Source organism: Hoplias malabaricus, chromosome 2, assembly GCF_029633855.1.
Source record: "Hoplias malabaricus isolate fHopMal1 chromosome 2, fHopMal1.hap1, whole genome shotgun sequence".
Classification (NCBI taxonomy): domain Eukaryota; kingdom Metazoa; phylum Chordata; class Actinopteri; order Characiformes; family Erythrinidae; genus Hoplias; species Hoplias malabaricus.
The window spans coordinates 27,008,674-27,034,768 of record NC_089801.1 but is presented as its reverse complement, the minus strand read 5'-3'; the positions used below and the strand labels follow the sequence as shown (position 1 = coordinate 27,034,768).

The following is a 26,095-nucleotide window of genomic DNA, read 5'->3' as shown; positions in this document are numbered from 1 at the left end:
ATTAAAATATTTTTAACCATACAACCTAAACATTTTTAAGCACAAAATCTTTAATTAATTATTTTAGACTTTAAGTTTAATTCATTACCATTCTTTTGGATGTGTGTTAAATTGATATTGAGCGAATGATGAATCTCGGCAATCTAAATGCTCTTTGGCAATATACGTAATATCGCGATACTTTGTCATTGAACACTTCTCTTTTGTATAATTCTCGCGAGTTTGGCCTAATACGCAGCAATACGTCACTCAAAACATTATGCTCACTAATGTCAGGAAATGGTTGGAGGACGCGCAACATATTTCTCATTAGAAAATAACGGCTCAGATTGACGGACCGTGGACACTGCGCACGGAAAGGTACTCTCAGTATCTAGGATACAGCTTAAAATGTTATATTTCCTTTCTTGTATATTTGGAGGGGTGTTCTACAAATGATTATTTTAGGTAGCTAGTTGTATTACTCTCTAACGTTACTGTATCTAACCTAATTCTTCACTCACAGGTTACGGTAAACATGCTAGCGTGCCACCCAACTATTCTTAATTTAAACACTAATCATTAGCTATAGAAATGTTTCATTCTGTACATAAATAAATGTAATGAAGTTTGTCTTCATATTTGTTAACAAAATCCCTATTTTATCCTTAATAACATACGTATTAAAGTCCACTGGTCTTAGATAAACTCCTAAAACCTCATGTTTATTAATATTTAGCAGTTGTTTCCAAGTAGAATATCCTGTATTGCCCTGGCTAAGATTTAACTCTACTCCTTTGCCTTCCTCAGCCTCTATCTCCACTGATTCTCCCCTACTTGCCTACATCTCAAAAGCCCACCCACAAATTGACAGAATTGGTTCCTTAGGTGTATGATGTAAGAAACACTGGCTGTCAAAATCTACCTGTTTGAGATTTTCTTTGTTACACTAACTTTAAAGTCACAATGATCAGACATAGCTTTTGTCTCTGTTGCACTGGCCATACAGATGTACTTAGTAGTTCTGTAATTAAGGTCCGTAGTACATCTGCTGCTTGGCATACCTTGTAAGCACCTGTTCGCCCTGTTTTTTAATGCTCAGGGCCCCCACAGGAACATCACACAGCAGGTATGATGTGGGTGGTGGGTCATTCTCTGTGCTGTAGTGACTTGGTATTATTGTGTTTGTGTGTGTTGTGCTGGTATGAGTGGATCAGACACAGCAGTTCTGTTGGAGTTTTAACATTAAGAGTCTGTAGATTCCAAAGATCGCCATAGAATCTGGAAGTACCTTGATTTGGTTATGTTCTGCATTCAACACCTGGGTAACAATATTGTCGATATGACTATAAATAACCAAATGGCGATCCAAAACTGGCGATCCAAATGCAGAACCATATAAATTAAAGGGACCTGAAGAGCAGACAGCTGCCCTATATTCTCCGATAGTGAAGAGAGCCCCTATATTCTTCGGTAGTGAGGACACGCACAGGACCAACACACAGCCGGTATGATATGGGTGGTGGGTCATTCTATGCGCTGTAGTGACTTGGTGGTGTTGTCCTGGTATGAGTGGATCAGACACAGCAGTTCTGTTGGAGTTTTAACATTAAAAGTCTGTATGAGTGGATCAGACAAAGCAGTGCTGCTGGAATTTGAAAATTCTTCAGTGTCACTGCTGGACAGAGAATAGTTTACCAACCAAAAACATCCATCCTGGATGACCACAGAATGTGCAGCAACAGATGAGCTACTGTCTCTGACTTTACATCTACAAGGTGGACCAACAAGGTGTGTCTAATAGACTGGGCAGTGAGTTGACACAGTTTTTAAAAACTCCAGCAGCACGAGTGGCTGATCCACTCGTTCCTATGCAACACACACTAACACGCCACTACCACGTCAGTGTCACGACAGTGCTGGAGTGCTCTGCTCTGTGGTGGTCTTGTGAGATCCTGATCACTGAAGAACAGGGAGAAATGAGGCAAACAATGTGTACAGAGCAACCGATGAACTCCAGTATGTTATTGTAGAATTGCAAAGTGCTCCTGCCTGGTCAGTGGAGATGAAAAAATGGACCCTGGGTACAGAAACATGGAGGTGGTATTTTTAAATATACTTATTTATTAGTTTATTGAGCTATTTATTTATTTGTTTATGTATTTCCCTTATTTACTTGTGCGCTTCTTTGTTTGACTGTTTGATTATGTGACCCACCACATTGGACATTGAAACTCAGGTGGTCATAATGTTATATATAATCTATAATTTCTATTTTCCTTTAGATTTGCAGCATGTTCAAATGTTTGCTGACCAGTTATAATGAGTGATTTCACATGTATGTTCACATGTATGGTGGACGTACATTGCCACAGCACTCTTTTATTAGTCAAATCAGTCCGATTTTTTTTTTATCTCTAATTATATTTAACCTATAAGACGTATGTCTGTATGAAGTTGTTACTTTCACTATATTTCCTTTATTTTATTTTGTTATGTTGTTTCATTGGAAATCTTTTTTCTACCACAAAGAAGCAGCTCTTTATACTGAAAAGAATACTTTCGACTGAAGTGGATCTGTGACTCCAGAATGCCTCTGTTCTATAAGAAGAAAAAGCAGAGTGAGGATTCCAGGAAACGACTAGAGTATCAGCTGTGTTTGGTGAATATGACTTTGTGTTTTTATAGTAGATTGATCTTCTTTGCAAAGTTTAAATATATTGTTATACTAGTATATACATATATGTATATATTTTGTGTGTGGATGATGCGGTGCTAAACAGAATAACTTGCTTCTCTATTTTTCTGTCAGTCTAAAGAGGCTGGGGCAGATGACATACTGGATATTTCAAGCTGTGAGCTTTCTGAAGTGAGTGACTTGCAGAGACTTGCAGTGCTTCGTTAATTGGAAACGTGTATCTCATTCGATCCTGACATTTCATCACTCTTCGTTAGTTAGATTAGATAATTTAAACAAAAATGGAGTCCTCATGATCTACTGTGTTTTGCTTTGTAGGTTTAACATATAATTGCTGTCCAATGAAAAACATGTATCTCTATTTTTGTCCATTTCAGTTTACCTCATCATTTGAACACTGTGTAAAAATGTCGTGATGAATGAACCAATAGAAATTCTCCAAAATTATTTGGAATTAAATCTTTTTACATTGACTTTCACTGAAAGTTAAGGTTTTTTCCCTTCTCCATTTTGGGGATACATGTTTTTTCACAGAAAAACAACAAGCATGCCCCTTGCATCAACTTATTTGGCAGTGACATTATCTGTCTATGAGTTTAAATTGAATCAGGTTTACAATGTAAATGATCCAAAAAGTAAAGGGAATCCACATCTCAGTGAAAATAAACCAGTTTATGTTTTGAAGTGTCCCAGTAAAAGTTCTGACTTTAATCAAGATGAACTGCTCTGTCAAAACCTCAGACAAGAAGTTCACATTCAAAACCCTACAAATTATTTGAATTCAAAGATTTCTGCAAAGAGTGGGGGGACCACAGATCCTTCCACAGCAAACATTAAAATAGATTGTGTTCACTAAAATCATATTTGTATTAAATATATATATAATGAAAATGTATGTTGTCCACAGGTGCCCTCCAGTGCTCTCTCTATCTGCAAGGTGCTCCAGAAAAAGGTGAATCTCCACTTTCAGAGTGTCTTTAACAGAGAGGATCAAACATATAAATCTACATCACAATGTTTTTCATCTGCATTTCAGGTGCTCATTCTCCATGGAAACGAGCTGAGGTCACTGTTGCCCAAAGGTTGCAGCATCAACACTCTAGCAACTATTAAGGTTCGAAATTAAAAGTTCTGAATATGCTCATATTTGCCACTAGATGTCGAAGTAGAGCACCACAATCTCAGACCAAAACAAATGTTTTGTATTGAGCCATGCCCCTCCCTGTTTAGGTTCTCAGCAGGGACATTCTAAAAGGCTTAACCTGGCTTAATGTATGAAAACAAAAGCCTAAGGATTCCAGACTTAGACAATCATAAAACAGTTAATCATTTCAGAGTTGCCCCTATTTAAACGAAACACTCTGACTATTTCTAAGGTATTGGATGTTCATGAAAACAAGCTCACCTCACTACCGGAGGATATAGGGCAGCTGTCTGCTCTTCAGGTATTATTGTCCCTTTATTTTATATTGTTCTGCATTTGGATCGCCAGTTTGTCATTTGGTTGTTAACCGTCATATTGACAATATTGTTCTCTAGGTGTTGAATGCAGAACATAACCAAATCAAGGTACTTCCAAAGTCTATAGGTGACCTTTGGAATCTACAGACTCTTAATGTGAAAGGTATGCCTTTGTTAATGTTATATTTTAGTGTTGGAGTTTAGGTTTTATATAGCATTTTATTAAAACATTTATTTCTGGCAAAAAAAAAAAAGATTGTGTGGATTATAAATAGCAGAACTCTTTTAGATGCTGCTACTGAAATTGAATGAGGAATCTTGAGATTTTACATCATTGGTCCTTGAAATCTACTTTTCTGTACATTTTTTTCCACTTACATAAAAATGAAATCTAATGCTTTTTAAAATATAAATTAATTTAATATAACAATGATATTCAGTGAGCTGTTTTATAATCTGTAGTCTAAAACAGTCTTAAACATCTTATGATCTAATAAATATAATGAGAAACTCTCATGATATGTTTAATTCAGCAAAAAAAAATGTTCATTTTATCCTTCACTTCCCCACTAGCTAAATAGTCTCAGAAAGTAAGTTATGATAAAATGTTCATGTTTGAAGGGAACTGCCTGAGTGAGCTGCCCTCATCTGTGGGAAACATGAGCAGCCTACGTACACTGGACCTGAGTGAAAACAGAATCAAAGAGTTACCCAAAGAACTAGCCAACGTTCGCACTCTAGAGGTGAGACTAAAGCTGTGTTCATATTACAAATCATTCTTGAGTCAATATTTTTAAAAAGCCACTTTCATATGATTGATTATTTACATAAAAATTAATTATTTTCACCAACCATAAACATTTCAAATTTATTGTCTGCAAGGTTATAGTGGTGTCAGTAACATTTTACTTAAGTATATACAGCTGATCAGAGAGAGTATTGCGGTCAAGGTCACTGTGCTGCTAGCTTTTTTGTTTGCTTAGATCTATTACTTTTGTCTTGATGGTTTACATTGTATATCATCGCTGTCTTATTAAAAACATGTATCTCCCAAAATAGTAACTTTGCAGGAGAAGGAAGAAACCTTATTGATTTTGTAAACTAAAAATCTACAGAATTGGAGATACATGTCTTTAATTGGACAGCGATGATATGTAAATTTTCTCTTCATTGTGAAGGCCCTTGTTCTTTTAAATGATTTGTATATTTGTTTGTTCACACATCATAATCAATATTATCATATGAAAGAAGCAGTAACATGTAAACAAGGATAAACTTGCAGCCTTCATCACTAAGATTATTAGCTCAGATCAATTTTCAGCTTTTCAGAATTAGAGAAATTAGGTGAAATATGTGAAATATAAAGGTGAATATAATGTTTTACACCATTTAAAAGCAGAAATAGCATATTATTTGTTGCTGCAATGCTTCCAACAGTTTATGATATAGATAATATATGTAAAATAGTAACTACACCATAAGAACTTAAAACAATCTATTTGTTTACGTGTCTGATACTTTAATGTGATTTATTCAAACAGTTTAGCTAAGCTAATTGTAGCTTAATAATAATAGTAATGCATTTTATTTGTAATGCACTTTACATTTTAAAAAAATTTCAGAGTGCTACAACATAGTCAGAAGAAAACATGAAAAAAGAAAGTCCATTAAGAAACAAGTACATAAAACAAGATCAGTAAAGATGCAAAAAGTCCTAATAAGCCTTGGACTTGTTTAAGCACAGGCATGCCTTTAGTCTGTGTAGGACTATATATATGTTGCTTTGTAGCCACCCTGACACTTTTGTTGAAAACTAAATGGAAAACAAAATAAAATGTTGGTGTGTGTATGTCTATGTAGAGCCTGATTCTAGATGCCTGTGTTATGAACTACCCACCTGCCTCAGTCTGTACAGCAGGCACAGAGGAGATCCAGCGCTTCCTCTGCTCAGGTAAAGACCCATATTAACATTAACAAAAATGTTAATCTTAGCAGCATCAGTCAGAAAATCTAGAATAATAGGAAAGACTATTTGCTAGGGACGTACTGTTTATATTTGATATTCATGTCCAATGAAGACACCAAGAATGGGTGACTACAGGTACTTTAAGGTGTTACCAAATCCAGAAACAAGGTTTTAATTTCACAGAACAGCTTGTATATTCTTTATACAGAGAGATTGTTAACATGAGCATGTCAACATTCCCACTGCCATGCTTCCGCTAGAAGGATATAAAGACCCAATTTTGTGGGGCAATGGAATTCAGTTTTGTAGAAACAACTTAAAGTGCCATTAATACACTATTAATGACTTGCCCATTACTATTAATAAGATTTACCAGTGGAAATATATTATTCTGTAATTTTACTACCTTAATATAAACTTCTTTATAGACAGCTTAGGACCTCCACAAGACCACCACAGAGCTGGTATTATTTGTGTATCATTATTTATTTATTTTTTTAACCATTTATATGTAGGATTATGGGCGGCACGGTGACGCAGCAGGTAGTTTTGCAGTCACACAGCTCCAGGGACCTGGAGGTTGTGGGTTCGATTCCCGCTCCAGGTGACTGTCTGTGAGGAGTTGGTGTGTTCTCCCCGTGTCCGCGTGGGTTTCTTCCGGGTGCTCCGGTTTCCTCCCACAGTCCAAAAACACACTTTGGTAGGTGAATTGGCGACTCAAAAGTGTCCGTAGGTGTGAGTGTGTGTCTGTGTTGCCCTGTGAAGGACTGGCGCCCCCTCCAGGGTGTATTCCTGCCTTGCACTCAATGATTCCAGGTAGGCTCTGGACCCACAGCGACCCTGAATTGGATAAGCGGTTACAGATAATGAATGAATGAATGTAGGATTATTGCTTTGCTATCTTTTAATAATATGCAACACAAATGAGAAAAAGAGTCAAATTTCACTGTAGTTTGTGAATGAACTATTTTATGCTGCACAGAACATGCTATTCTTATGGGGCAGCCATGCTTCGTACAGAATCTCTGACACATTTCTGTATAATTGTTGTTTCTTTGTGACAATAAGACTTATTGGAAAAAGTGTGCAGCCAGTAGCATTATTATTTAGCAGTCTGAATATTGGTGTGATTTTGTTTTCCAGAGCTGGATTTGGAATACTGTCCTCCCTCTCAGTATTTGCTACCTGTGCTGGAGAATGATGGCAGTAAGCAGTGTGCGGATTGTGTGGATGGCGAGGATATTGTGTGGCAGGTGGGGGTCCTAGAGTTGCACAATATATCAGCTTCAATATTCAATTCAATTTAATTTGATTTAATATAACTTTCTAAAATTGGTGTTTTCACTAATCAGTCTTACAGAAAACCAGGTCCTAGCCCCTAGTGATCATTGCAAATGTGACAGTAGTGAGGACATGAGGAAGAAATGATGAGCCTATCCTCAAATAGTCAACGTCAGAATTTTTAAATGAATGTATTAGTCAATATACAACTAAACATAGAACTGAATCTTTCATTGCAATGCTTTGAGAGAAAAAAACAACACTTCAGAAAAATAGTACCATATTGATTATATTGGTCCTAAATTCCTCAAAACTAAACATGCTAAAATGATTCTATAATGTAAAAAAACACATATTATAATTTTCTATTTACACTAAGAGTAATGATATGATACTGTATCTGCCATGTTAGCTATAATTATCCTTTAGGATGTGCAACATATTCTGGATATTTTATTATACCTTACATATATAAATAACTAAAAAGACTGATGTTATCATACTAGACATTTTAAATGTCAACATTTTTAATAACTTCCTTATCTGCTGGGTTTGATAAAATACTATTTTAAGATGCATGGGGGTGATGATAGGGCAATGGACCTTCAATTGTTTGGTATATGGCACAGTATTTTCTGCTGATGCTGATTCCCAGTTTCTCACTTTGCAGAGCAAGTTCATGGACTATGAGAAGAGAAAGGTAAGTTGTATTAGTCCTAATTGGTTCATTCCTTTTTCTAAGAATTTGAGTGCTGTGACTCTTTGACATCTCTCTTCATTTCACTATCTCTATCAGGAACAGAAGCAGTTGGAGAAGCTGACTTTTGAGAAAGAACTTGAAGAAAAACAGAGAGAGCAGGCACAACTCCTTGTCCTCAGCAACTCTCGCAAAGAGGACATCCTGCTCTCTGTCAAACTGGTACCACTAACAATCACTGCTTAACAACATATGTGCACTGCTTATCAAATATGTGGACACATTTTTTACAGTGTTGTTAGGACATATGTCAGGTCTAATTTGAACCTGAGCTTGTGTTAAGATTTTATGCACAGACAACTGCCATTTTATGTATATGTAATACATTGCAGGTATTTTTACTTAACAGCATATGAAAAGAAGAATTTAGATTGAAAAATTAGTTTTCAATGTAATCACTCATTCAAATGTAATTAACAGCTGTGTGTGTTTTTCAGGAGCAGGAACGTGTGGAGAAGGATGTGTGTCAGCAGCAGAAGCTCCAGGAGGCTGAGAGGCTGAGGGTACTGGAGAAAGTCCGGCAGGCCGAGACCAGCATAGCCAATCGCATCACCAGTCTGCTATTGGACAACAAACGGTGAGGGGAATGGTGTGTGTTAAGGCAACTGAAGAAAAGAGGTCATGATTTTTTTGTTCCCTGATGAATAAAATTGTTATCTGAAATTATTAACTGAATTATTAACTAAATTATCAGGTGTATCTATGATTATTTAGAGCTTTAATGTTAAAATTATGTTTAGGTTTTGGGTTGTGGTTAAAGCTAAGATTAGTAATAACAAGTAAGTGTTAACCTAGTCTCTGCATTTAACCCATTTATGGCAGTGAACACACACACACTGTCTAGAGGCAGTAAACAAATACACACACACACAGCTGTCAGCTGCAAATGTTAAGGAAGGAGAAAGTGACTTCCCCTTCGCTTTATGCCAGTCCAGAGGATTGAACTGGTGAAGTCTGGGTCCTAAGCCAACTTTTTTACTGAAAAAAAGTAAAAACGGGGCTAACAAAGTATGCAGATGAACAGATGGTCTGTATTTGTAGAACTACAAAGTGCACCAGTATGGTAAGTGGTGCTGATGAAAGACAGTGAATGTAGAAACAAGGAGGTCATTTTAATGTTAAGACTGATTAGTGTAGAGGTGGGCACACTCTTATCACGCCTATTTTTGGTCTGTCAGTCACCTGCCAGATCTGATGCCATTTTTGCTTCCATGGTCTGTAACACAGAGGGTTTTTCCCATAGTGAGATACCAAATGAATCAGAACCGTCAAAAAGTAAACACTAGGTATTGTTTAGTATTAACCCTGACCCTAATTATGTACATGTGTTTCATTTACAGCCAAGCAAAGAGTGCAGAGTTTCTGCAGGCACTGGAAGAGGACCGGTAAGTTCAAGAATGTAGACTGGTAATTGGTGAATTTTTTTTTTTTGGTCACTTTAAGGTCTAGCCTTTTGCTGACACAGGTGGCTGTACCCAAGGTCAACATGACCAATGTCATTTGGGAACAAGAGTGGTATATGGCCCAACTTATTTTGATGTGGAGTAATGTAACTGTGTTTTCCAAAAGATGGCTTTCCAGCAAGAGCCTTTGGGATGAGGTATGAGGTGGAGGGCCGTATAGTGCATTATATCATCTTTCCTGTGCCATTAATGATATTTTCAAGCTATAAATTCTAGCATGGCTAGATTTTGGTTTGGCTCTGAGTTAAGACACGATCTAGTGAAGTCAGTGATATGTCTGATAAGTTTGGTTGCCACAGTTAATCATTTTCTTTCAGTTATTTATAAAATCCAACAAACAAACAAAGTTTAATAATTCAACAAAATAAATGGTTATATATTTATTCATGTATTGTATGTTTAAAGGATCCGTATGGAGCACCTTACAGCCATCACACAAGAAGAAGCTAATTCTCTAAGAAAGAGAGAAGTAGCAGGTGAGCATGAGAAATGTAGTTTATTCACACGCAGACTCTTTGCTCTGTTATACCTTATACTAATTCTCAAAATATTATGGGTTTCATAGTATGAAATAAAATTCTGTTCATTCAAAAATGAAATGGCAGTGATCAGAAGCAGTATTTTAATGGAAACATCTGCCTAAATGAAGTTGATCAATCTAGACATGATTGGTTTCTAAGGTTTACTTATTTAATTTTGGAGATACATGATAAATGTACCTAATGTATATCCCACAGACACACATACATTAACAAGTCACAGGAATTAGTTACACGTACAAAAATTTTGGTAGATTTGATAGATATATTTTTTGAGGTTTTTGGATGTTTTACTTAACTTGAGTAGAGTTTTGAGCTACTCTGCTGATATATCATGCTCATTAATATGTCAATCCATGTCTGTAGTTGCCATGCAGACCATGTTGTCCGAGAGTTATTCAATGAGGTTACTGCAGGAGGCTAGTGAGACCAGGAGGAAGAATATGGTGTCTGAAGCCTGCAAAAGGTAAAATACAACATTATTTCATTGTCATTTCTTACCATATTGCTTTTAAAGTATCAACTTTAGATGTATTTCTTTCTCTCTAGTATGGAGACCATGGATAAGAAGTTTGAGCATGTACTGTGCCTCCAGCAGCTAGACAAAAGCAAAGCCATCAGTCAGATCCTCCAGGAGGTAACAAATTTTCCAATAAAGTTAATTTTTCAGAGGCACACTGTTTCATTTTTATAAACTTTAAGTTTTTTTCCATATACACTGAAAATATTACCCTCGCTAACTAAATCTTTGAATTGCAGGAAGAGATGCAGAAGGCAGCCTTTGAAGCCCTGCAGCTTCAAAAAGACAGTGTGCATGGTTATATCCGCAATCAGGTAGCTACGTTTCGAAATAGCCTTTTGATGATAGTGCAGTGAATAATGAATATCAAGGTTTTCCTCTTAGCCCAAATACCATAAATCATACAAGATGCATTTTTTTTCTAAAGAAAAGTGCACAATAGCACAGATAGTATTCACAAATGCTATTATTTAAATGCAATATACTCTTTAAAAACCTTTTTGAAGGAGCTTTGAATTCTAAATATAGCTGATTAGATAAATCTGGGATAAAGAGGACATTTTCTTTTTACTATTGCTTTAAGGAACTTGCGCCCAGTGATTCCGGGTAGGTCTCCGGACCCACCGCAACCTTGAACTGGATAAGCGGTTTCAGACAATGAATGAATGAATGAATGAATATTGCTTTAAGGTTTTTATTTTCAGAGCTAATAGAAGATGGTTTATGTAGTATAGAGAGTATTAATGGGATGAATAATTGTATCAAGAGACATTCAGACATTTTCTCATCCATTGAAAAAAATATTGAATCTGATCAAAGTAAGGGATTTAAAAGTGAAGTGCTCAGAGCCATTTCCAACAAACCATTGCAAATATTTTCTTTTTTGTTCTTCTACTTTTATTTTGGTCAGCATTTTCAGTACACCCCTTCTGCTTACCATAAGAGCAGTGCTCATGTTGCTCAGACATTACTGATGGCTGTTTTCTCATTTCTTCTACATTTCGGCTCCATTGGGCCCATTCACCCTCCCTGTGTCTCCATGTCTCTAGATTAAGCTTATTGAGGCAGAATTAATGCAGCTGACAAAGCTGGAGGTTAAAAGGAGGAATCTGGATGCAGAGAACTTACAGGTATGTTGGAAAAGTAGATACAGTGTAAAGTAGATGCTTTATCCAAGGATGAAGGAAATTGCTTGGGATTAGAGTGCTGTAATTTTAACAGCAGACATGCAGCATACACATGAAATCATACAAAACACCAACATTTTATGTAAATTTTTTGGGATAATTTACAGCAAGTACAAGGTAGTACGTATAACAAGACACAAGCATCACAATATATTAAACTGCAGATGCGCCTTTCTTTCCTCCGGGTGCTCTGGTTCCCTCTCACAGTCCAAAAACACACGTTGGTAGGTGGATTGGCGACTTAAAAGTGTCCATAGGTGTGAATGCGTGTGTGTGTTAGGGAGGGAAGTAATGATAGAGAGAGAGAGGTCATTTTAGCAGTTAAATGAACATGAACTTAAAACAGACTGAAAGCAATATTTTAAGCCTCACTTTTCCCAGTCAAGGATTTCATTCAAGTCAATGATTTAATTTGGATAGAGACCAGGACTACATATTAAGATATTTTAAGATGCAGTTGAATTGTAATTTTCTTATTTCCTATTTAAAAATATCCTACATTTGCTGCATCAGGTTCTCTGTTTTTACATCATTTATTTATTTATTCATTTATTTATGACATGACATGCTCTTTTGCTTTGCTCACTGCCCATTTGGTACCATGTTTATCGGGCCAATTTACATTTGTGTACTTACTGACTTCAACTTTCATTGTGCTTGGCTCTTTGTTGTGGTAGGAAGTATTGGCGGAGCAGAGGACAGCTCTTACAGACATGTTACAACAGTTACTGAAGCAGAAAGACCAGAGAGAGATGGAGCTTAAACACATCTTGGTAAGACCACAGCTAACCCAGTTTCCATACTTTTAAAGGAAAATTCCACACAATTTCAGGTGTTCCCTTCAGAATGCAGTATTGTAAAATTCTAGAAATGTTCTCAAAATGTTATAATTCAAAATGATTTTGAATGTGATGCATGATGCTGGAGACATTCAGAAAAAGTTCCATGAAATGGAATGGATTTTGTTTTGGCCAAAAACCTATGAAGAATTTCTGCCGTTGTTTTATAATATATTTGCTTTAGGTTTATTCCAGTCTGTGCCCTATACTTAGATCCCTGCTTACTTTGAAGTTGTATAACAGTTGTTTGAGTGAATGATAAAACATTTTCAGTGAATGGAAACACTGTACTCGTTACTTAAAAATGACTTGTCTGGCTCCTGTCACAACCTGGGAACAATCGTGTTAATTTTATCTAGAGTATTTCCCATAACCCACATCCCCCACCAAAAAAAAAGACTTATGATATTAAAGAGGGAATAGTGCAGAAATTGTGTAAAAAATAAAACAAACAAAAAAAAAATTTAACTCCCTGTGCATTCAAGCTCCACTGTTTACTAATGGTATAGACCTTATTTTTCAGATGGAGTTGGAGCTGAAAAGTGACTCTACTCAGCAGAACTACTGGATGATCCAGTATCAGAGACTGCTGGATGCCAAGCCTCTGTCTCTGCGCATGCAGGTCAGCAAATTGCAGTGTTTTCTCCATTTTCATGATGCATATTGTCAAATTGTTTGTCTAATGTTTTTAATGCCTTTAAATACATTATTATTGAATTATTAATTGGTGCTAGTAATTATTTTCATATTTTTTCTTAATTATGACTTTTTATATTACAATGAGGATGCCACAATATTGTTTATTTACATTCCTATTAATGACTGATAATTAAAATTACCGAATCATGAATCTTAATTGTCATATGCACAGAAAAACTGTTCAACTTCAGCTGGAGTTCCACATATTACCAGCACAACACACACTAACACACCACCACCATGTCTGTGTCATTGTAAAGCTGAGGATGATCCACAACCCAAGTAAACCTGCTCTGCTCTTGTATTGTGGGGTCCTGAGCATTGAAAGACATTGAATGTAAAAAGAGAGGTATTGAAGTATGCAGAGCAACAGAAGGACTACAGTCTGTAAATGTAGAGCTACAAAATGCTCCTGTATGGTCAGTGTGGTTGAGAAAATGGACAGTGAGTGTAGAAACAGCTCCAGGATCAGACCATCCCTCTCTCAGTCTGTTGCTGGAAAACTCCTTCACACATTCATCTCAAACCATCGTAATCACTGTAACTCTCTGTAAAATCCTGTTGTTCACATACAAAGCCTTAAATAAACTTGACCAGTTGTAAGTGACAGGAACCAAACTATGTTATATGATTAATCTACACTAAGAAGCATTTACAACTGTTTATTTCTTTCCTTTCAGGAAGCTGGTGTGGATAAGGATCTAGTGACATTATTGTGTAAGCTTTCTGCCCAGCACTACTTGCCAATCATAGCTCATCATCAAATCACTGCAGAGGCTCTGCGTCACATGACCACAAGAGACCTCAGCAAGGTCAGCCTTCCTTCTTTTTGCCTGTTGATGTGTATTTGTGTTTGTGTTCATATATACATGTTTTTTTGTGGATACTTGTGACCCCCATCTAGAAGAATCCTATTATTCTATGCATATTAGCTATGCAGTGTATTTTAGTCCATTATTATCATGTCTTACAGTGACAAAAATAATCACTTAAATATAGCATTTGAGGAACATTTGATAATTGATGCATGCAATTTGTACAAAGCATAAAATGTATCCATATACTGCAATTTTAGGCAATTTTTAGCCAGAATTGTTCATAGGTGATTAAAAAATAAACTTTAGAACAGTGAGAGGGGAGAAACAATGCTCATTTAACTATGAGCAGCTGGGTTATTGGGTTGACTGAAATTTGGCATGTTTAGAAAGTGATACCTGCAACACACTTAAAATGCTGTGACAGGGTGATGTTTACCATTTTTTATCCTTTGGGAACTGAAGATACTAATTGTTGCAGTTTTGTGTGTGTTTTCTTTACCCACATTTTGCATATGTTCAATTCAGTTTTATTTACAGAGTGCTATAACAGCTTGTGTTGTCACAAACCAGCTTTACAGCACTGATGCCCCCCATGCCATCACAAATGCTGTATTTTTTTTTTTGCTTTGTCTTTTTCATCTTTGGTACATAGAGGATTGGACAAGCATGATGGATTCCAAAGACAGAAAAGACAGTGGAAATGTGTCCTGTTGCCAGACGAGTCTAAGAGAATTATGTTTATTGTACAAAGAGGAAGCCTAATAGTAATTTTGCAGTGTGCTACTGCATCAAGAAATGCAACCTGAAATTCTGTGTTATGTGACAGTGATATCCCAAAGTACTCTCGTGCCCACATGGCACATGGCTCTGTTCATAGTGGTGGCATGAGGGTGTCTCAAACTTTAACGCCTAATGGCTCAATGTTCACACACATTCAGCAGCAGTTTTCATCCTTGGCATTTGTGTATTTAACTCATTATGTCTGTTCCAAAACTTATTCTGTCCCAATTCTCAATATATGTCATAAATATGTTGCCTACTGAGATATCTTAATCTGGTCAAATTTTAAGGCAGAATCGAATGTTGCAGCTAAGGCAATCCCATGATGCAACTCAAGTACAACTCCTGTCTATTTTGCTTTTATTCGAGAGCAGATATAATTCAAATTGAAATTAAAAACGGGAAGCCTACATTTGCATCGTGCTGAAATGTTACTGCCACTGAGGTAAGTGTGTGCAGTGGGAAATCGCTGTCTAACTTTACCTACTTAAACAACTGCCTACATAGACAGTGCCTACTTAGTCACCTCACCAGGTTTTGGGACAGACCTATAGAAATTTTCATGATATTATTAATTTTCAATTAAAGAACTGGTTCTTTAATTAATGCACCTTTATCTTTTACATTCACCTGAGTATAGTGTAAGGCTTCAGACCAGTGTGACAACTTTCTATGAACTTTTCACTCTTATTTTGCAGGCATCAGATTTTAAATTTAATTTTGCAAAATGTATAAGTTAGTGAAAACACTGGAAATCTTGGAAAGACAAACATAGAAAGAAACATTTTACCAAATGTACCAACTTTCCGGGAAATGGGGTTTGTACATAAATTGCAGGCCTTGGCTGAACACTTTGCAGAGCAGAGTCTTCAAAGAATAACATATCTAAAGTTTAAAAGTCTAAACAGTTTATACCTGGTTTAAACTCTAAAACAAATTTTAACCTGTTTAGACTGATTGACTAAACATTTAAAATAAGGGTATAAATTGATTTATAATAATAGTTTGATTATTTTAATTCTTACAGTGTTAAAATTTTCACTTCTGTTTGCTATCTCAGCTGGGGATTAATGAGGTGGGAGTGCAAAAGTCTCTTCTTCACTGGGCCAGAGAACAGCCAAGTAAGCAGCACCTCACATTTAAAATCTTTCATCAAGTACATGTAAAAAGTTTTATTTAGTCATTTTATTAGTAATTTAACCAGGAACATATTCTTATCAGGAGTAGAGTGAAAAAAAGCGAACACATACCAACAATAAACATAAACATAGAATAGTTGTTTGCCTGAAATAAACTTACATTCATTACTCAGGCTCTCCGAAGAAGATCCAAGAGGAACAGGAAGCTGGTGCAGCTTTACCCAGCGCCCCTCAGCAGCTGACCCCACCATTGACCCCAAATACCCCTCTGCCCCCCCAAACCCCACTCACTCCTACAGTGCCCAGTCCTGTGGATGGACCTGGCAGCTCAGAGTGTGTGGTGTGCATGGAGGCTGGGGTAAGGTCCCTTTCAGTACATTTAGCGTCCAAAGTAATGTTGTTTGGCTGTATGACAATAGTAAATGTGGACTTTATATGGACTTTTCTTTGCAATTAAACTTATATACACTCTTTTTACTGTCATACAGTTACAAAACAAGGACGCTGTGTCATTACTATGAAGCACAATAGCATCTTTTTGCGGAGCAATCAATGAATTTAAGTGTGTGACAAATAGCGTCCCTTGTGTTGCAATTGACTTATAAACCAGTTCCATGAGGTGCTTCATGTCTTCAAAATGTATCTGTGTAGTATCGGTTCTTAGCTGTAACATATTGAAAGAAGCAATTGTATGTAATAAATAAATGTAAGAAATTATCAAAAGCAGTGTGAACCATTCAAAAGTAACAAACAAAATTAATAATAATAATAATAATAATGATGATAAAAGATATATTGATATAAATATACAGTACACGTCCTAGGTCTGGACAACATTTCTGCATTAAATAAAGAAAAGAAAAGAAAAGAAAGTGTAAAGGAAAGATACTTTCTCTAATGTAAAAACCAATGATATATTTATTGCCTTTTCTCTCTTTTAGTCTCAGGTGGTCTTCCTTCCTTGTGGACATGTATGTTGTTGCCAGGTGTGCAGTGATGCCCTGCATTCCTGTCCGCTGTGCCGCAGCGCCATCTCACAGCGCATCCGCCTTTATCATGGCTGAACCCAACAACCATCCAGACCTGGTCTGTCCATTCTCACACTCTGGTCACTCTCAGGTCATTCCTACAACTCATCCAGTTTCATTCCTTTGTGCATGAACTTGTAGGCCACAATTCTTCTGTCACTTGAAATGCTGTACAGTATATACACTTCTGCACTTCACACCTCAACTGACCAATGGGAAGTTTCCTAGCTGGAAAGCCACATGCTACTAGACAATGACCTCATTTAACGTTTATAAATTTATCTTATTGAGGAAAAACATGAACTGTTAGATTGTGCTGTGCTAGAGTGTTGTAAAGGGGGAATGCTCAAAGATTACATAGTGCTGGTTCCGATGTATTTGCACTATTTAAGTATTTGTGCCTTTTTTATGTCTGATGTCTGTTCTGCCCAAAACATGACTGTTATGTTGCGTTTATTCACCTTTTCCCTGTGGGTTCAGTGAAGTGATTCATCTTACTCCACAAAAAGAAGGCTCAATAACATACTTACTAACCCACCTTTTCTTGGTTCTGATGGATTGGGACTTTTAAGTTAGGGTCAGAACTTTTATCTGTCTGTGCCTTAAATTGGTTTATATGATTTAAAATGCCCTTCATCTCAGCCCTAATTAGAAACTGTCAACGATCTTATTAAAAGGAACACTGCATGCTGCCACAGCACTTTTTCCCTGTCTGCACTGCATCTGGTAGCAGCCAAAAATCAACCAAATCTGATGTTACTCAGAAAATTAGTAACTGACTTATGATTTCCACGCTCAAAACCACGTGATCTCACTTTATCAATTAATTGTCAGGTTTATTAGAAGTGTTAGAACAGAGAAATCATTGTGCTGGACATTATCCTTTTAAGACTGGAACTGAATTCACCTTTAGGGCATTTAAAGGGAGAAGTTAAATGTATATTCCCATTAAAATTTTCCACCAGATGTGCTGTAGTCTTGATATCACATTTAATATTGTTTTTCTTTTCAGCATATGCATGTATTTCACCTATTCAGTCTTCTCACAAATTGTGCATAAAACAATAATTAATACTTGTTGCCTTGCATCATTGCCTCTGTTAACCTACATATTCACGCAAGTATTCACTCAACAAGAATTTTTCACAATACATTTGTTGTAGTTCAACCCCAAATACAAAACTAAATTTTCAATATGTATTAGGTGTACGAATAGGTTTTGAAGCCATAGTTTTTTGTGCAATGTATGATGGTAATTCATGGCAACATTCAATAATACACAACAATGACAGATGTCATTTTATTCAACAAATGGCAGGTGAGAAGGATTTATTAGTCGTTACATTTATGAGTCCCATCAAGGAACAAGCACTGCAAAGGCGTGTTGCATCATTAGGTTCTGTTCTTGGGGATACTATTGTACCCAAAATATGTGAGCTTTGGTTTAGAAATTCAAATTTGGTCATTTTGATGTTAGCAATCATGATTCAAATTTAATTTATAGGATTTTATCTTTAAGAATGACAACTGTTATTTTTAATACAACACAATGGTTACCATGAAATGACAAAAGAGCATTTATACGTTACACAAAAAATGCTTTAAAACTTTTGCATTCTTAATATTACCCAAATATGACAGGCTTAAAGACCATTTCCAAATAAAATATACCTAAAAATGGCAACTGACTGATTGTGTGGATGTAATATATTCAGCTGATATGGAAATGTCCAAATTTGAATTAGTGTTACTTTTACTTTGGAACAGTCAGTAGATGTTCTATCAGATTTTGTTCTTTAGAAAAAAAAACTTCTGAGGTAGTTTTGTTTTTGTCAAGATTTTGGTCTTTTCAGGACCTTAGATAGTCTGTTTACCGAAACCCTTAAACTTCATATTACATTTCATACTGAGTGTTCTCACTAGCCTGTAGCTAAACCTATCCTTATACTTATCCACTGAAGTGCTCTTATTAATCAGCATGCTTTGGACCGTGTAATTCCTAGAGAAATTAGAGAAAATGTCGTTTACTATAACTAAGTGTATCTGAAAATTTTGAATAAAAATAAATAAAAATGAGGATACTACACACATTTGCATGTTATAAAACCTATCGAGTTTCTAGTATGAAAGACATTAAAAAAAACAAACATTTTTTTTAAGTCTGCTCAGTAATGCGACCTTACTACAATCAAATCACACTTCTAGCTTTTATTGTTCCCTGTGTCACTAACTTTTTAATTGTGAATGTTATAGTGTTATAGGCATATTACACAAATGGGAAATGCTACCCTGGAGTGGCTTCATTATGCTGTACCATATTTAATGCATACTAATTTACAATGTACTGAAACCAAATAGCCCACATTGTGTTCTTGATATTATAAAGCATATTCTGGCTAAACGTATGACTAGCAAATTATTGATGTGTTGATAATACTAAAGTATTGCCTCTGTCATTATACACTGTATGTTTGCCTCTAAGGTTGCCATAGAATAAAAACTATTTAAGTTGGAATAGTTGAATTTGCGAAGTATGGTACATGGGACTGACATATCTCCTGAACCTCAAACACAATTGTCTCCTCATTCAAATGCCAATCCCGAATAAGCAAAAATTAGTAGTATAATGGGCAATTTTCAAAATCTAATCTAAACTATTACGTAAGAGTTGATTCAATACTCATGCACCACTTAAACCTTTATGAGTGGTATTTCTACCAAAGCCATGATTATGAAAAGATATATGGTGTTTTAAAGGTGCTATGGGGTGGGATGTGGTTTTTTAAAGGTGGTATTGAAATAGAAATGGTGTTTTTAAGGGAGTACCAGTGTAAATTGGTGTTGATGGTAAGTGGCATAAGCATTGTAGTGACTTATGTGGACAGGCTGAACTTTTTTGTTGCTGTTATCAGGGAAAAGGAAACATTTAATTTTAGGGCCAAACCATAGGATGTAAATGGGCATGCAGAACAGCATTTGGTAATATTTCGCCCTGACTTATGTCAGATATCTTCTATGTAGACATCGAAGAACACTTTACAATACTGAATGTTTCTATTCTATGGCTCCTTTAAATGTGAAAGTCATTTTATTGTGCATTATCCTCCTAACTGTGTCTGTATGGAATGTGGATGGTTTTGATTAGTCGTTTTTCAAATATCTCCTGTGGTTTAAATAACTCATAGATTTTATGCAGTGTGATTTTGTCCTTTTGTGTGTTTTTGTCCAGTTTTAGAATTACTATATTATTTGTGTAATATTAGAAGTAAACACTATAAATAAACTTGCTTGGCAGAATGAACTGGAGTGTTCCTTTTATAGCTGTGATGTTTAACAGCATAGTTGCTTTTAAATATATGTTCAATAAAATGTAATCACATTTATTTGAAATCCTAGTCTAACCTCCTTAAGGATAGTATTTGCTAAAACATTGTTTCAAGAGCTCAACTTAAGTAAATAAAACAAAAACATTAAACAAATCACTATTATAAGTTTATTTCATAGCACACTATCCATGGGTTGCAGGCGTTATCACTGTAGAGTAGCTGACATATTTAGGACTTGCCCATTACTAATTCATGCAACTCTGCGATGTTTACATTGTTTTATTTTTTTCTTTCAACAAATTATATTTCTTTAATTTAATGTATAAATAAGAAGTAATCTAGGGAACACAGACACTTACCCACATCATGTTTTTAAACTGAGCACTCTTCCGTCGTGCCAGTCAGTAAAGAGGAGCTTTGTGTTCCAAATAGCATGATGCTCACTACATAGGGCACCTCACATAATAAAAGTAATATGTTCTTGTTTTGGAAAAAATTTATTATATTATTATAATTTATTATAATATCCCATTTATTCATGAAAGCATTTCTGTGACCCACAAGCTTTCTCCTCTTTAACAAAACTTGGTCAACTCTGCCTCTATCCTCATCTGGTAAAGCCAAAATTCATACATTTATTCATTGTCTGTGACTGCTTATGCAGTTCAGAGTCGCCATGGTTCTAGAGCCTACCCAGAATCACTGGGTGATAGGAGGGGTCACTTTTGAGTAGCCAATCCTCCTACCAATGTTTTTGGACCGTAGGAAGGAAACCATAGCTCCCAGAGGAAACCCACATGGACACAGGGAGAACACTCCAAACTCCTCAGACAGTCACTCAGAACAGGGATCAATCCAACAACCCCAGAACCCTGGAGCTGTGTGATAGTGACACTAGTCCCACCTAATGGCGAAATGCAGATTTTTAACGCCACAACACCAGAGAGGGAGTGGGTTGCTCTGTATATTTATTACACAAGTTTGTGACTGAACGTAAATAATTATATAAAAAATGTAAATAATCCTGTATAGATGACTTTTCCCAGTAATGACCAGTTTCTTTATCACGTATACGTCTGATTGATATTTCTGCATTTAGAATGGATAGAAATGTCACTGTTAAAATGTAAACCGTTCCTGTCATGATCACAGTTGTCTGTGTTGTGCCTGAGTATGACTGAACAATATAGCTTATATTGTTTTATTATTGGTGGTGCAGCAGGTAGTGTCGCAGTCACACAGCTCCAGGCATCTGGAGGTTGTGGGTTCAAGTCCTGCTCCGGGTGGCTGTCTGTGAGGAGTTTGGTGTGTTATCCCTGTGTCTGCATGGGTTTGCGCCTGTTTCCTCCTGTTATGGCAATCAGTTTAAGTGTCACCAGGAAGGAAGATCGATGCTCAAAGAATTCTTAGACCCAAGGAGAAATCAGTGGAATAAAGACACAGAGTCAAGAATTCTCTCCAATCTCTAGTTTATTTGAATACTTGCTGCAGTATTTATAGGACCCCAGTCACGTACACCCCACTGTCATGTGCCCCTTCTGCACGTACACCAAGCATCATATGTACCATTCGAACATTATTACATCATGTCTCATTTCACAAACACACACATTCCCTTAACTGGCATGTATCTGTTATCTTCTATTTCACTTCTGTCAGCAAAATGATTGCAGACGGTTAAGTCAAGTTTAAATCTATCTAGGGATCTACTTCCCTATTTTATTCTCAGAAGTGCGATGTTCAGCACTTTCCCCCCTCCAACTGTTTCTCCTGGGTCGTGCCCTGGATCACAATGTAACAAGTCCTTTAAGGTCACAAGCACAATATGTCCTATGTCTCTTAATAGTTTATTAGTAATATTTAATCAGGAGTACTTAGTATAATTTTTCACTGAATATATTGGGTTATCATTATCAAAATTACTCACTGGTGTTAGTATGCAGTATGATTTTAAAAAACATCATATATGAAACTTTTAATCATAATATCATTGTAAGAAAATGCAAAAGATAACATCATCGTCAGACTAGCTAGGTATCATGCATTGAAACATGAGCATAATATGAGCAAAAGTAAAATAAAACGGTAGACCGATTGAGTGATTAAATGAGTTAGTATAAAAGAAATATCGATTAAATGTATAAAATGATTAAATGATTTACTCATCCTCCTCAGTAGAATCATGGTTCAAGGACGCATAAATTGGCTGAGGCATTTCAAGGGGCAACTTGTCCAGAGGATTACATGTACACTTCTTCACCCACCATAGTGAAGGTGACAGAACACTCAATAGTTTTGGTGATCAGACTTCTAACACAGGGAATAATGCAGCATCCAATTACAGCCAGTATTAATAATGAAATGGTTACCCACAGCTAATTTCAACACCAATGTTCTCCATTTGCCAAAATATGAATCAAACCATGCCATCCAGTCATTTATACTAGAAAAGTCATGCAACTCAGCAGTGAAAGCTGTCAGTTCTTCCATAACTTTAGTAAATGACTCGTTTGCTGCTGTGTGATTAGGAATAAAAGTGCAGCAGTGGTCACCGAACATGTGACAGACACCTCCCTTTTCAGCCAAGATCATGTCTAAGGCGATTCAGTTCTGATAAGTCATTTGTGAAGTGTAATGTAACTGTTCCCCCAGAACTCTCAATGTGTCACGAGTCATGTTGGCCAGACGTTGTTGATTATACCATATGAAATTTATCCAATCCACATTTTTGTTAACTGTAACCCATACGAAAATAGACTCAAACCCTGCTGCTATAGGGTTTCGCACTTTGAATTTATCAGGGACGCCTCGTGGAATGGCGATAGCGTCTAAGTAAAATAAATGGTCCCCCATGAAATCTCTTTTGTATCTATGAATTACTTTTTTAGATGCAAGTACAGATAATTTGAATTTAGGAAAAATAAGTGAAAAAAAAAAAGCTGAGTGAGTGCAGTGCTAATGAAAGCTGGAACAATGTCACTACCAATGCATTGAGGAATACCCCAACGAGGAATGATGTGCTGAATCAAAACTTTAGCTACTGCCTGACCATCTTGTTTGCTGGTAGGGAAACATTCAACCCATTTGGAAAACATGTTCACTACCACCAGACAATACTTTTTCCCTTCACACTGAGTGAGTTCAATGAAATCCATCTGCAAATGTTCAAATGGTTCATTGGGTGGAGTGTGTGCCCCTGGTGTTACCTTGATGCCTCAGGCTGTGTGCATATGAGACATTTTTCACAATGTCTTTGTGCAAAGATTGTAAACCCTTTGGTGTATCAGTTTTGTTGTACGGCAGTTATCATAGCCCCTTTAGATGCATGATCCGGAACACAAGTTTCCTGTAAAAGAGAAAACATTAGATCATTTTGAGCTGCTTTCTTGGTAGCCTCATCTGCGAAAGCATTACCTCGTGCCACTTCTGAAGTGTCTTTTGTGTGAGCTTGACATTTAATCACAGCGATGGCTTTTGGCAACAGGATTGCTTTTAATAATGCTGCCACTAATGTGTGATATGCAATGTGTTTCCCTGTGGATGTCAGAAAATTCCTGTATGACCATATCATTCCAAAATCAAAAACACAGGAATATGCATATTTGGAATCAGTCCAAATATTCACAGTCATACCCTCGGCCAGTTTATATGCTTCTGTGAGAGAAACCAAATCTGCAGCTTGTGCTGAAAGTGAACTTGGAAGCCTGCCAGAAGACAAACACTCATGCAGAGTTACAACTGCAAATCCAAATCGATTTTTCCCACAATCATCATGAAATGCTGACTCATCCACATACAAATTTAGGTCAGCGTTGGGAATTGGAACATCAGTTAAATCAGGTTTCAGAGAACACACCTGTGAAATGGCTGCTAAGCAGTCATGAGGTTCCCTATCATCTGGTGTAGGGAGTAAAGTTCCTGGATTCAGAATTCTGCAACGCTGAATAGTAACATCGGGCAGTTCAAGCAGCATAACATGGTACCGCAGCCATTTTGCTGCTGAAAAATGCATTAATTTTACATGTGGAACCAACAATGTCAGTGGATTGTAACACATTATGTCTCTAGATGCTAAGACCGCTATTTCTGCTGCCGCCACTGCACATCGCGTAATCCCAAAGTAGGTGTTTGTGTCAAAGCTGTTTTCAAATCTGTAAAAGACAAATTAGCCCCAGGAGTCCATTTAAACTCGTCATGAGCGGACAATCCTTTTCCATGAATTAAAGCAGATAACGTTTGGTTACAGGTTTTGGACTTTGGCAAACTGCCTGCACACATGAGGAGGACAATGATTTTCCCCCTGCAGGTATGTCATGTCCTAAACACTTCTTGTTGAACAAATTAGAGTTTTTTCTGACTGCCTTTGTGTCCCCTTTCTGCCAAGAAACACAATAATGCAACTGTGTCTTCTCTATATGTTTCAGCATCGGGTGAACAAACCAACAAATCATCAACATATTGTAAAAGTGCACTTCCCCCTGGAAAAACAAAGTCTTCCAAATCAGCCTTAAGGTCTGCATTGAAAATGGTTGGAGACTCCGCATACCCTTGGGGAAAGTGAGTCCATGTCCACAATTTACCCTTAAATAAAAATGCCAAGCAGTACTGGATTTCTGGGTGCACTGGAATGCTGAAAAACACATTCGCTAAATCAGTCACAGAAAAATAAGTGCTGTTAACAGGGTTAGCATGTACCTGGGTTAAAACTATGTGCTTATTTGGAACTTCTGGAGAAGGTGGATGAATCTCAGGATTAATCTCAGAATTTACTGCCTGCAGGTCTTGCACAAATCTCCACTCTCCAGATTCCCCTGAAGCACTAGAATTTATTTTTCTTCTTCACCAAGCAAATTAGGGTATAAACAGCTCAATTAGGGCATGGAACAATCACACCAGCAGCGACAAGCTAATTGAACACTGATGTGACGCCCCCAATAGCGACGCGCTTGAGCAGCTTTTTCGGTTGATAGTCGCTTTTAGGATTAACTACTACAGGTTGTTATCATCCCTAACTTCATATTTGCTCTCTGCATATAAGCAGTCTGGGACTGCAGTCAGATCCTCAGGAGGAACTGAAACCCTTACACAGCTCTGGTTTGTGTGTGTGTTCATGTCAATTGTGAAAACAGAAACCGTAGCTGTGTATTAGACATGGAACACTTAAGAATTTTCACCTTTTATTTTCACACCTCCTCCATGATCCACCAATCATTCAAGGAGATGCAGTTGCACTGCCATGGACCTAGATCTTTCCACACATCCTCAAGAAGTTTAGACAGTGATATATGAGGCTCAGAATGCACAGAACGTGTTAGTATGCATTTTCCCATCACACCTCCCACAATCCAAAAACACACCTTGGTAGGTGGACTGGCGACTCAAAAAGTTTCCATAGGTGTGAGTGAATGTGTGAATGTGTGTTGCCCTGTGAAGGACTGGCGCCCCCTCCAGGGTGTGTTCCTGCCTTGAACCCAATATTTCTGGGTAGGCTCTGGACCCACCGCGACCCTGAATGGAAGTAGTTTCAGACAATGAATGAATGTTTAATTATTAAAACACAAAGATAGATAATGCAAGTTTACTGAACATATAATATTACGTTAACAGAAGAACTT

General features: G+C 36.8%; 1 protein-coding gene across 3 annotated transcripts; it reads left to right on the top strand.

Annotated features, from left to right (window-relative positions):
- The first annotated feature begins 254 nt into the window (after positions 1–254).
- lrsam1 (leucine rich repeat and sterile alpha motif containing 1) lies at positions 255–20,443 on the top strand. Of its 3 annotated transcripts, none has more exons than XM_066660219.1 (25): positions 255–360; positions 2,512–2,641; positions 2,792–2,848; positions 3,585–3,629; positions 3,714–3,791; positions 4,054–4,122; positions 4,217–4,301; positions 4,760–4,881; positions 5,999–6,089; positions 7,248–7,357; positions 8,056–8,085; positions 8,182–8,304; positions 8,580–8,719; positions 9,483–9,527; positions 10,011–10,081; positions 10,511–10,610; positions 10,694–10,781; positions 10,904–10,978; positions 11,714–11,794; positions 12,529–12,624; positions 13,214–13,312; positions 14,070–14,201; positions 16,048–16,108; positions 16,300–16,484; positions 17,068–20,443. In XM_066660219.1, the coding sequence occupies exons 2-25, from the start codon at positions 2,570–2,572 to the stop codon at positions 17,188–17,190; spliced, it is 2,178 nt and encodes a 725-aa protein (XP_066516316.1). In that variant the 5' UTR covers positions 255–360; positions 2,512–2,569; the 3' UTR covers positions 17,191–20,443. The 3 variants fall into 3 exon arrangements, with proteins under 3 accessions (XP_066516316.1, XP_066516318.1, XP_066516317.1); XM_066660221.1 differs by lacking the exon at positions 255–360 and adding an exon at positions 1,972–2,079; XM_066660220.1 differs by lacking the exon at positions 255–360 and having other exon boundaries at positions 2,004–2,641.
- Positions 20,444–26,095: the final 5,652 nt, after the last annotated feature.